Source organism: Phalacrocorax carbo, chromosome Z, assembly GCF_963921805.1.
Source record: "Phalacrocorax carbo chromosome Z, bPhaCar2.1, whole genome shotgun sequence".
NCBI classification, from domain to species: domain Eukaryota; kingdom Metazoa; phylum Chordata; class Aves; order Suliformes; family Phalacrocoracidae; genus Phalacrocorax; species Phalacrocorax carbo.
In genome coordinates this window covers 22,665,497-22,678,876 of record NC_087548.1, presented here as the reverse complement: position 1 = coordinate 22,678,876, position 13,380 = coordinate 22,665,497, and the positions used below count along the sequence as shown (strand labels likewise).

Sequence of the window (13,380 nt, the reverse complement as noted above, 5' to 3'; positions counted from 1 at the left end):
TCCTTGCTGTTAGAAAATCAAACATTTTGAGAAACAAGCTTTTGATTCTTTACTGTGCCAAGTCTCCTTCTGTAGCACTGATGAGGAATCATTAGTGAGCTTGTTAAGGCTCCTTCATTCTCAGGGCAAATTTACACAAGTCCCAGGTAGCACTATGAAACCTATAGCAATTGCCTGTGCTCAGATTCCAGACTGACTGCCAAATGTAGATGATTATCTTCAAAGGTTCAAGGATCTTAGTTTTATTTTTCACTAGAAAATAATAATTTTCAAAACCCAAAGACTTTTGTGGAGTGTACCAGTATCATTGAAGTGTACTCCGGGGAAAACTTCCTTGCTCCCTTAGAGAGTATTAGGAGAATAGCAATACAAGGGCATTCCCAGCCTGAAGTATCTCCCCATCCTCATGATAATGACGAAGAGGAGGGATCTCAAACAGTGCAGTTGTGATGTGCATCTCAGCATCTTCTTTTGGAGCTGCTCCACTTTGTATAAATAAGTAAAGAGTTGAACCACAGAGATACTGATCATTTGCAGTGCTAGGATGGGACAAGCTTCCTTTTTATTATTTATCCATACCAGAAGAACTTGAGCAGAAAAAAAATCAACAGATCCTCCTCAAAAATACTCAACAATGCTGCATGCAGGACACTTACACAGGATGTGGGAAACTAGTAAAAATATTGAACCCTCTCTGTTCCAGGACAGTTGCATAATAATCAGGCCATTTTAGGGTAAGATTTTCTTTTATTGCATTTCAGCAAAAAAAAGCCCCAGCTTTGAACCAATTGGTGTTACCCATCTGTAGAACAGAATACATATATGTTTTGGGGTTTTTTAAATCTCAAAAGTTTTCTGGGATGGAAAAAAGTTTCCCATCAGTTCTGATTTGTATCTATATCCATGGGAGGAGAAAAGAACATGCTGGGCAATCTTTCCCAAAAAAAGAAGCCCCAGAATAAGGTTGATTAATCATTGCTGAAACGTATCTCACCTGAACATTTTTGTTCTTACCCTATTTTTGATCTCTTTTATTTCATCTACCTAAAAATTATGGGCAGATCATCAGTTAATATGAAGAAGTGTGACACCACATAAATCAATGCCAAGCGTTTGGTATGGATCTTCTAAAAGAAAATATGAAGCAAAAAAATCCTTCTGTGGGTTTCAGGGAAATGAACTGTTAATGAATATTGTGAAAGAGCTGAAATTTGCTGTAAGGGAAAGACTGACACAGTGTTTGTCGAATTTTCAACTTGACGCATGGAGGAGCAGGTTGAGCTGTCTTGTGGTTTTGCTGGATGACGTTTGTCCGTTGCCTACCTGTCATCCAAAACAAACTGTCTCCCAGCCTGGCCTTTTCACAGCCACAGAAACAGTGACTGATACTTACAGTGTCAGCTCGAGGGTTAGTAGCCTCAGGGATAATTTCCTGAAGCAATATGACACAGAAGTGTAGCAGAAATAATGATTGACTCATTGTCCAGTGTAAAGAAATTGTATGACTAACGCAGTTCATTCAGTTTAAACTGTAGGTTTCTTATCTGTGACATACGTGTACTAATAGTGAGGTGTATCTGACTTCCAAAGGAGTGTTAGTGTTCCTCCACAAAAGCCAAAAATTAAACCAAACCAGTGGAAACAGTATTATCTTAAAATCAGCATAAAAAGGAAGTAGTATTGTGCTTAAAAAAATAGAGAAGACCCACAATTTTTATGTATTTGCACCCTCTGTTATTTAATGAGATCTAATCCTGAATGGGGCTCTTGGGCACTACTATAATAACATTTTTAATATATTAATAAGTAACAACACTAAAACAAAAGAGATAATAAAAATATTTATGGTAACAGTAAAGGTTCTGTTAGAATTATCTTACTAAAACCAAACTAAGTTTATCCACCTCCTTAGAGTTATAATTTGTAGGCAGAAAGATCATCCACTTCTTAGCAGTGTCAGAGATAAGCTCGGAATTTTACAGGAGGTGCAGCAGATGATCTGCAGATTTTATAGTGTAAAGCTCTGATTCAGCACATACTCTCTGGGAATAATCCATCAAGAGTATACATTCAGACAGGAACTTCACATTTTTCTGTTATCTTTCATAGGGCACAAGAGTCCAGTGATACGGAGTGTGCTGCTAGCCCAAAGGCTGATTCAGACATCACTTGACCTGAGAAGCAAGCATTTAAAACTGAATCAATATTGAAGCTAAAAGCATTGGTTTTTTGTTCCTTGTGTTCTTAGTTTAGGGAAGAGTGCAAAAGTGTAGCCCATTTGTGCCATGTAAATACACCCCAGCTAATCAGGTGTGAAGGGAAGAACAGTTTCATAAAAGGGAAGGAGGAAAATTCATTCACGCTATTGCCCTTTCATCTGCTTTCAGGAATGAAGATGAATGAGGTTGCATGTTCTTGTATTTCTCCTTTTGCTTTGTTGGAAAGAGACCAGGCTTCCCGCTACCCAGCTGGGGCAAGGCTGAGAGGTTTCCTCTCTCCTGCAGTCTCCAGGGCCTTGAGATAAAGACTCTCTCCAGCTGCTTTCTCTTCCCATCAGTTCATTTAGTTGATCTTATCAATATAATGCAAACCTGGTTCAAATGGAATTACTACCTGAAACAGTTGGGACATTTTTAGAATGCTTTCCTTAGGAAACAGCTGTGTATTACCAACAGTCACCTATGAACTTTTGAAATTATTGACCACTCTTAGCCAAGCCTGATAGTGAGGTAGTGATTTATGAAATTTATTAAATATAAACTATGTAAAAATGGGCAACTTTATAGACGAGCCTATTAACACTGTCTCTTAAGAAAAAAACGTGCAGTTTGAGCACATTTCTTGTTAGACACCAGAGGATCTAGATGGAGAAGAGCCAATATGAATGCCTCAACTCTTGGAAAGCTTTCATTCAGCTTTCCCATTTTATCAGACACCAGGAATTCTATTGAGGTTTCTTTGGCAAAGAACAGCTGAAGCTTTTTCCTAAACTTTGGCATTTATAACTTTTTAATATAGTGTGAGCTCAGGCTACACCATTGGATGTTGTGAAGTTAGAAGTTAAATCAACCAGGAGACACAAATGCTTAGGGAAACAGACGTTGTTAGTCCTGGTACTTAACAGATATCTTTATTTTTATTTTATTCTGCAGTGTTTTCTGAATACATATTTGTAAAGTTTTTGAGGAACTCTCAAAAACAAATAGGAATCCTGAAATTCTTCCAAAGATGGGGCTCCCAATTTTTGTATTTCGGCTTGATCTAAACAAGTTCCAGTTGGTAATAAAGGTTTTGTGACAGAACAAAATTTCTGGGTCTTGGACATCTCAGACAAAAACAGCAGTAATCTGCTTAAAAGTGAAGTTGATAGTTTCTAATGGGCTTGTATCATTTTTTGACAGAAACTTGAGCTATTGCTTTGTGTTCTGATCATATGTCCTAAGAAAGTAGGAAAACAAAATCATTAGATCTTTTTAACAGTGAAGTTTTACACATATCAATTTAATGATTTGTATTCCTTCTTTTCATTTTAATGCCCAGAATAATATATATGAGTTGAGCTCTTCAGCAAAATCCCGATGGGGACAATGTAGTATCCTTTGATCACTTCTACTAGGGTCAGAGACTATTACAGAACAGCAAACATAACAGCTATTTGGCTATCTGAACCACCCACTTTTTGCCAAAATGCCACTTTTTATTTTTTCAATTGCTAATTTAATCACCGCCTCACAGAATGGTTGAGACTGGAAGGGATCTCTGGAGGTCATCTGGTCCAATCCCCCTATTCAAGCAGGGCCACCTACAGCCAGTTGCCCAGGACCGTGTCCAGAGGGCTTTTGAAGATCTCCAAGCATGGAGACTCCACAACCTCTCAGGACAACCTGTGCCAGTGCTTGGTCACCCTTGCAGTAAAGAAAGTGTTTCCTGGTGTTCAGAGGGAACCTCCTGTGTTTCAGTTTGTGCCCATTGTCTCTAATTTTGTTCTACTTTAAAAAATCTCTCACTTCTCTCATTATGTAGAATCAACAGCAATATACTCCTCAGCAACAAACCGTTTTACAGCTTCAGGGGAAACTGATCTTGAGGATAAATCCTCTCACCTAGAAAAAATATTTTTTGTATGGTACAAGAAGTATGAAAAGAAAGCAGCTTGAGCAATGAATCCATTACTGAACTGCTTGCCCACAAGCCTCAGAGTGCTGAATCAACACAAAACAGTTGGGAAAAAAGAGATTTAAAAAAGAAACAGACCTCTTCTCAAAATGCAGTTTGTTCATGGAGAGAAAGCAATAAAAATGCATGCAAAAGACATTTTGCTACTTGAAAATCAAGAGCTTTCCTCTTTTTCTTCATTTTGAGCAAGGTTGATTACTTGATTCAAGGGCTTACTTCTTTTCACCAATGAGTGAGTGACAGTGGTCCTTCTGTCAGATTCCTAGAGACAGTGGGGTAAGGAATGCATTAGTGCTTTGCCAAAGAGGTCAGACGGGAAAGGAACACTTGGTAGGGAGGAGTGGTTACAGAAGAATGTTCATTCGGCTTTGCTGGATATTTTATAAGAGCAAAGAGTGGATTTAAACATTCACATTGCAAACATTTTGATGTGCTCTGTCATTAAAGCAGTAAATTATTTAAGTATGCTGTATGTACTGGATGTTTTCCTGTTTGGCTTCAATGAAAGATACCTTCCTGCTAGTCTGCTGTACTACTCTGACATCACAGGACTTTCTTAGGATGAATTTGCAAATACTTAATACAGAAATTCTTCTAGACTTTAGAACAAATTATATCAGTATGAGTAACTTCGTTCCAAAACTTTTTCCAAGAAGTAGACCAAATGTTTAACAGAAAAAAACAGGAAGCTGGCACAAGTAACATCCCCATCCCCACACAGTGAAATTGAACTGAGAGCCTAATGATACAATTTTTCTGTAAGAGTCAGAAGTGCCTTATTTACTTTGAACTAACTATAATAGGCCTATTCCAGGAGCCCAATAACAACTTCGTAGATATCTGCAGCCTTCCTGTTACCTGGTTTTGTAAGAATATAAACACATGTTCTTCCTACCTTTGCCCTAGAAATACTGTTTTAGGGCAGGAGAGATTGTTATATAGCATATGTGGATTTCCCTGAGATCATGAGAGAAAGAAAAAATATTGGGGGAAAACCCCCTAGATTCTAGGAAAAATTCCTAGATCCTCATTTAATGTGTGTTTTATCCATGTATTTCTTTATATGGTCCTTTTTTATTATATAAATGGATTATCATTTTGCTCCTATTGTTTCCTGGAGGTTACCACATTGTCTGTTCAAGGAGATAAGGCAGTTTCCGTAGGCTAAGGCTAGCACTTCTAGCATTGTATAAAGCAGTACGTTGGGGGAGTCCCGACGTTGAGATCATCACATCATGAAAGAAGACTAGTCCTGGTCATTTGGACGCAGTCCGTCTACGCATAAGGCTACTAACCAGTACAAAAGATTTTTCTTCACTAGAGTGGAAACTTGGAGAGATTCCTGGCAGGGAAGAAAGTGAGTGTTCAGAGTGGGACCATCAAAACAGTTTCTCAGAAATCTGCTGCAGCTGAGTTGTATTCCCAAATGTGCACTCCAAAATGTGATCGAGAGTATTTTGTTTTACTTGTGATTGTGGAGGGATGTCTGCAAATTTCTAGATGTTAAACAAAAATATCTTTCATAATAACATTTTATCCACAGTAAGACATATGAACACTCGACAAAGATAGCCTCTTAAGTCACAAAATTTACAATTTTCTCAGTAAAACCTAAAAACAAGATGAATTTATTTTTTCAGTTACAAAATGGGTGACTAAGTAAACGGATGCTATTTCTATTCTGAATCAGTGTTAATATGGCGATGTTTAATAGAAGCTGCCAACATTGACTAAAATGTCAGTGACTTCAATATATAGGCCATCAGTTAAGGCTGTAAGTACAAACATCCTCATTTACAGAAAAATTCTTAGTTTGAACCACAGAGGATTTTTCTGAAAAGCTGTAATAGTAAGAGAAACTGAAACTCTTGGCCCAGCAATTCTGTTGCTCCAAACTTCAAGCATACACCAGGTAGAAGAGCAAAAAGACAGAAAATCCAGGGAAGATGCCCAGGGCCTGAGTCTTACCCTAGATCTTCAACTCATCTTCATTTAGAGTAGCCTGGAGGTTTCCACGGCTTCTTCCAGCTGCCTGCGCCCCCAAAAGGAAATACACATGCTGAGCCTATCTGGATCACACCACTGCTTGGTGGTGAATTTGTCTCTTACCTCCAAGACACTTCCATTTTAAGGCAACACTGTGGTCAAAGCCCTTGGCTTTGCGCTTGCTGAGTCAACTCTTCAGCCTCTTTGCATCACTTAGACAGTCTCAACTGATCAGACAACAATGAAGAATCAGCACTTAGCTTTTCCTTCTGCTGTACTGAAGCTCCTTAAAGTACTGCGAAGGTTAGTACAAACACAGTTAAGCGCTAGTAGGAAAAAGTAGTATTGCTTTTTGTTGCCTGGGAATAGTAGGATATCATATATGAAAATCATGATGAACCATTAAGTGGGTACTAATTACTGCCTAATTACTGTCATATAGTAATTTTCCCCTCTGAAACTTTTGAACAGAAGTTGTTCCCAAAGAAGTGTGTGAATACAAGTAGAGGTATCTCTGATGTTGCATTATGAGCTGTGCTAAGAATCAAGCCTTTTATAAAAACAGCTAGCAGAACATTCTTTTTAAAAAAAAAAACAGGTGTGCAGTGCCAAATGATTATGGTGGAACTTTTTCTTTCTGCTAGACTTTAATTTGTTTTTGTTATGTACTGTACCAAAAGCTACATGTGGTGGAATTGTTTGTAGTGATCTGTGAACTGTAAAGAGAATGTTTGCTGTTGCTTCCTTTTTTCTAAAAGGATATATGAATAACATGCAAATTGTTAAAGCAACTGGTGCTAAACTGTATTTCTCTCTCTCATTAAAGCCTAATGAGAATTAAAGAGCAGCTTTGAAATTTCAAAAACCTCGCATTTACAGAAGTTAATCTGTTGTAGAACTTCATCATCATGGGGAGTGGGGGGAAGTTTGACCATGTGCCTATACCAAAAAAACTGATTAGTATCTCAGTCCCGGCTGGGAATAATTACAGGGTGCTACCTTAGAGGTAATGCAGAGGTCAGACACAGTGTTGTGAGACTGTCAAAGCTGCAAGGCTGATAATTATTTTTTTTATTCTTAGCTTAGTGGTGACAGGGTGTTATACTTGAAAAGCTGTTAACCTCGACAACATTTTCCACCACATTGTGTAACAACAAAAGTGTGGGCCAAATTTAGAGCTTCAGTACTGTTCAGAAAAAAGCTTTCCTATGGTTGTTCTGCCCTTCAGAACTGCGGGAACAAAGCGGGCGTGCTTGTTTGATGGGTACTTTGTCACCAGTTAGAAACTCTTTTATTTCCATTTAAGCTATTGGGGCTGGCCTGACAGCTCTGAGAGCTGGCAGCAGGTGCTGAGTCCAGTAAGTCTTTAGCCTAGCATTGGCCATCAGTAGTTACTTAGTCTGAGTGGTCAGTCGGGTCCCTGCAGCAGCCACAGACTCTTGCAGTGTGGGAGTTGGAAGCGAGAGATCGTGAGACACATCCTAAGGATGGTGGGACTTCCTTGTGAGTGATGGATTCTGGTTTCTAATACGCTTTGAGATATACTGGGAAGGTGGGTAGTAGATAAAAGATTCCTGAATGTAAGGTGCTGTTGGTAATGTATATTATTGCTACATGGGTAACAAGAAAAATAAGTTTTAAAATAAATAACAAACTGAGCATCTTATTACTTTTACCTAAATATGGTATCCCTCAAGTTTATTTTGTTGTTTTCATACTTCTTGGAAAAACCTTACCCTCTTACTCTTAAGTATTAGAAAGGATGATGATTACTTGTGGGAAAAAAAGCTTTCACAATATCTAATTTTTAAGAACTGCTGGAGGAAAGGCTGCAGGCTAACAACAAAATAACGTCATACAGATTTGTTTTACCTCACTTCATCATGCATTTTATCCTCAGTGATATCATTCTATAAGGTTATCAGATAACTATGCATACATTAACTGCATCTCCACTTCATCAAAAGCATTTAACACAGTACACTTACAAACTTATTAGAAAGTTATTTCTATTTTCAGTACTGGTCTTGATGAAATCTACACTGTGAGGTCAGTAAACCAGTCATGTTCAAAACTAGTGAGCTGTGATGTCTGCCGTGTTGCCGAATGTCACAGATTCTCATTTGATGGATAAACAGGCTGGAAAATCCTTACTTTGTTTGCCAGGGGAATTCTTTTAGATCAGCTAGCATTTATAGTAAGGATGACACATGTGAAAGACAGTGTTTACAATTCAATGGGGATGTTTTTTGTTGAGTACAGGTTAGTGTTGTGTTTGCTGAAGTGGCAGGTTAATCATGATATAGGCAGGCAATGCAAATTTTTTTTTTAAATGGTTCTGCCAGTTAATCTCAATCCAGGCTACTACTTCAAGCATTGCCTTTTCCAGAGGTAAATGGTCATTATTCAAAATTGTGCACTGTTTCTGTGGTAGCCACAAGTATGCAAAGTTTAACAGCTGTGAAAGAAGCCAAAGTTTTTGAGCATGTGAGCTCTGAAATGTAGAAAGATTCGAATCTAGCATCCTTGATGTTGAACAGTAATGCACTGAGCTATTTGGCAGTAGCCCATGCCAGGGTGTTTTATTTACAAAGGAGTTTTAGGTAATTTGTTTGCCTGATTTTTGGCTTGTCTGGCATTTTGAAAATAAGGTTAACTTGATGTGAAACAAGGTAAGAGAGATGTTTTAGAAGGCAATAACAAGCCCACTGCACTAAGATTTCTCTACCTTGGAGTTCAGTTACACACCTTGCAAGACGGTGTGCTTGGGCTAAAATTCACTCAGCTCCGAGTTCAGTGTGGAAAAGCATTATCCTCTTCTGACCTACATCAGAAAAAAAAAAAAACAAAACCAAACAAAGACCCGGAAGGCTTTGTAGGTGGGGCTCGCACCCTAGACATGGGATTATTTTTCTGAAATTATTTGCATACCCACAGATCCCTTGCTGTTGGAGAGTTAGTTAAGAAGGGAATGCCTGCCTCTGTTAGTGAAACTTCTGGAAGTGTTAAAGACAGCTGGTGCCGATGTGACATGTAGCAGTTTTGGTTAAACCATGACTTTCCGCGCAAATGCTACTGCAGTTATTTGAACACTCCTTTAAAAGCCAGCGCTCCGGCAGGCCGTCATTATCTCGGGCACTTACACGTGTTTTACATCTTCCCCGCACTTTACAAACGTTAACCACTTAATTCTCATGGTACCCGCTGTGGGTAGGGAGGGGAACGGGGGGACGGCCGCCGGCGGCGGGGCCGGCTCCGCGCCGGGGTTTGCGGGGCTCCCCCCGGCGCTTGTGCGGGGGTGGGGTGGGGGTGGGGTGGGGGTGCGGTGGCACCGCTGGGTGAGAGGCGGCGGGTCCCCGCCACCCGCCCGTGCCCCTGCCGCCGCCGGCAGAGCTGCGAAAACAGGAAGCGCGGTGCCCGCAGCGGCGGCCGCGCTGATTCACCCCCGCCCGCGCCGCCCCGCCGCCGCACGCCCGGCCTCCCGCCGCCGCGGGGCCGCTCCGGCCCGCCGAGCTCGGCCCTGCCAGCGGGGCGGGGGGCGGCGGCCGCCGGGCGGGAAGGCGGGGCCGGGGCGGGCGGCGAGCCCGGCCGGCGGGAAGTTTCTGCCGCCGGTCGCCGAGCCGCTGCCTCCGAAAAGGAGCGCGGCCCGGCGGAGGTGAAGCGCCGCGCTGCCCTGCCCGCTGCCCCGGGCTGGCAATATGAGGGAGCAGCGCTCATGTGTGGGCACTGGGCAGCGGAGGATGGGCCCGCTGGAGCTCGCCGTTAGCCCTGTGAAACGCCTGCGAACTGAGTACGCCTTTCCCTGTCTCTTCGCAGAGGAGGCCTACCAGAAACTGGCCAGCGAGACCCTGGAGGAGCTGGACTGGTGCCTGGACCAGCTGGAGACCCTGCAGACCCGGCACTCCGTCAGCGAAATGGCCTCGAACAAGGTAGGAGCCCGCCGCCCCGCCTCGCTCCTCTCCTCCCCGCGGGTGGGCGGCGGGGGGCGGCCGCCGCACCCCGCGGTGGGTCGCGCTGCCCCGGGCCGGCGTGGGGGGGGCCGCTGCGGGGAGAGCCCCGGGCTGAGAGACCTGCGGCGGGACGCGCAGCCTCCTTTGGGCGCCCGGCTGCAGGGAAAGAGGCTTTTGTTGTGGTGGAAACGCAAGTTTTTTTAAATTTCAGGAGAAGCTGTAAAAGTGATGCAGGTCTTGGAAGGCTGCGCTGTTTCCCTGTGTGTCTCAATCTTAAAACACAAAGAGATGGGTTTTAGCTGCTGGCGATAATCCCTCCAGGTGCTCTTGCTTCTTGCAGCATCCCATTCTGAACTAGGGACTTTCCTTAGAAAATGAGGTAGAAAGTAGCATGGAAAGGCAACAAAGGTAGCTCTTGCGCCTAGAGGAGCTCAAGGCTGCATTCGATTTGTAAATAGTAACGCATTTAATAGCTCTCATAACACGGTTTGTGACGGAAGTTCTCGCTCAGAACCGGGGTGCCATCGCAGTAGTCACGGGAGACACCTCGCTCCAGAGGCTTGTTCCTGAGAGGGGAGTGCGCCCGCCCTTCCCTCCCTGGGAGCTGAGGATGCGCGTTAGCTGGGGACCGTGTGATGGTATATGGTTTGTGCTTGTGTTTGTTTTGCAGTTTGAAATAGGGTTTCCATGTGCTCCATCCATAAGTACACTTTCCTTCGTGATTTGGGTTAGCAGGCAACATGTAGTTACATTTCCAGAGTTGATTTTTAAAGCCGAGTTAATAAGCCTGCAGTCTTGCTTCAGAATTTGTGTTCGTCATCAACTCATATTCTGAGTATTTGGGGAGCTCCATGTTTTAATTAAATAAATAGGCTTGTTTTGCCTTTCATGTCTGCAAAAGCAGCTGATGATCTTTATTTTCGCACCTTTTAAGTATTTTAGTTGCGGCTAGGGTTTTTTTTTTTTTTAGGCAGAAAATAAGTGGTTTTGACTCAGCTTGTGCTTTTTTAAAATTCTGCTGCCTTGCTTTGACTGCCAAATACCTACTGTTTCTTATTGACTCTTTTCAAGTCCTTGTTCAACTTGGGCTGCGTGTAAGATGTGAGGTGTTTGCACTCTGGTGCAGTTTAGTCCCATAGTATCCCTTGTGCTTTTCTTGTTGTTGGAGACTTTTAGCAGGAACTGAATCTCCGTTTGAAGAGTTATCTGCCTGGCATTGCCCTATTCTCAGAACTATGTTTTCATCTTTTATTGCAAGTTGAAAGGTCTTATTATTCAGGGTGTATTGCACACCTACTGGCAAGTTACAAGCGAAGAGTTTCAGGGTCTGTTTTAGCACTGTCTGAATCCATTGATGTTGTTTTCAGAGGGAATAAGATCAGACCAAGACATAGGGCGTGATCTTTCCTTGGTAACACGTTGGAACACCTATCGGTTCCCCAGTTTGTGACATCTGTATAGCCACTGTTTCACAAGACCCTGGCCATTCTTCAAGTATTTATTTATTACGTCCCTAAAACGGAAAGGTATGCAGTATATTTTATGAACAAAGAGGACAAGCTGCTTTTAAAATAAGATAAAACTAATTGTAAATCAATGCATCTTTAAGTTTTGCCAAGAATATTCAGATTTTTACCTAAAAAGCATTTGTTTTTAAAATAAGACATGAGAACTGCTTTACATCTTTAAGTAAACACAAAGGTGCTACATCTGATACTATGTTTGTATTTTGTTTGAACTAGTTAAATAATTGTTTGGCATAGATTACAGGATAAACATTCTTCACACATGTTTATTCAAATGAAAAGCAAAATGTGATTGAGAAAAAAGTTTTAATCTTCTTGTTTCCAGTGTAAGATCAGGTAGACAAGGGATCAAAGCAGGGCACACAGTAAACCTAGTTGTTATAGTTAATCTGAAGGCCCCTAAGAATGATGCCAAGCTTTACATCAAAACTGGAGTGTTTATATTGCAGTAATGTATTGCCTCAGTCTGCTTGAGCCAACAAATATGGATGTACATGTCTAAAGCACTTTATTGCTACTTACTGTTTCATGCTGCAGTATTTAGGAAGAGCCTGGTATTACTATACTGGGAAGGAATAGCTGCTGTTTGGTGTCGTGGGTCATACTCAATTCTTAAGGTAAACTTTTTCTCCTTTCCTGGGGAGATCTGCCCCCTTTATATAGAAATCTGTAGCATCTTTCAAGTGTTTGTTTTGGTTTGGTTTTTTTAAGAAATTAACCGTTACACTAACTATCTTGAATATAAACCAGCAAGCTCATATAAAAATGTGAGAAAATTTAATGCAGGAGGATTTTAATTTTGGGTGTGTAGCAGGTTGTTCTAAAGGATCACTTTATTCTTGATTATTAAAACGGAACCGGCATTTATACGGCACCTCCTGTTGTAATATAACTGCAAACTGCGACATCTCTGTGAGGCATATAGGTAAATTATACTATTTTAGTTTAAGGAGAAACTGAAGTAGAATAACTTTCCTCCAGGCTAAGGACATAGACTTCAGTATAGCAGTGAATATGCAAGAGTATCCAGTTCTCTATCCCAAGAGTGAGTCCTTTAAATCAGATAAGAAAATCAGGAGAAGGAATGTTGTTGGTACAGAACATGGTGTCTCACCATCTTTTCCTCTTTCCCTTTCTCTGGGATTCGTTAAGAGCTATTCTGCAAGATTGATGGATTGGGTTTTTTCCCAGACTCTCAGCTACTTCCCTTATCTATCCCCCTCCCCGCCCCCTTTTTTGCATATAACAGCATTTTTATCAGTGTTAGTTTTCTTTTCGTATGTAAGCATGTGTGAGGCATAATGGGTGGCATAAGAGCTGAGCTCTCCACCACGTAAGAGCTTTTACTCATGCAAAGGCTGCCATATCAGCAGGTGGAAAAAAAAGACCAGGGAAGAAAGACTATTGTTTGTCCTGAATGACTGAAGTATGTCAGGGAGTGAGTGTTATCTCCAGTCCCTCTCAGTGCAGTGAGTTGGCAGTCTGAACCATCGATTGCATGCGTCTGAGTGGAATCCCCTTACTGTCTCTAATGCCTGCATAGGACTCGCATTAGCGTATCCCAGTCCAAGGGTATTTATTTTGTTTATGTGCCACTCATGCTCAATTAGCAGTAGTCTATGGCGTGCCAGCTCACAGCTTTGGATGACTGAAAGTGGGATGACGCAGACACATGGAAAGATCCTTCTTTTCCTTGCTTAAAACTGCTTGAAGCAGTAGGCACGGGGTGCCCTCCACAAGCT

At 41.7% G+C, this 13,380-nt stretch overlaps 1 protein-coding gene across 4 annotated transcripts in view; it reads left to right on the top strand.

Annotated features, from left to right (window-relative positions):
- The window catches only part of PDE4D (phosphodiesterase 4D), a 367,272-nt gene that overhangs the window by 307,207 nt on the left and 46,685 nt on the right, over positions 1–13,380 (top strand). For 3 of the 4 annotated variants that reach the window (XM_064437862.1, XM_064437863.1, XM_064437867.1), the window contains exon 6: positions 9,979–10,091. In XM_064437862.1, coding sequence (XP_064293932.1) covers positions 9,979–10,091 — 113 coding nt within the window. Of the gene's footprint in view, positions 1–2,109; positions 2,343–9,978; positions 10,092–13,380 lie in introns of those variants that run through there. The other variant, XM_064437865.1, reaches the window with a different exon arrangement.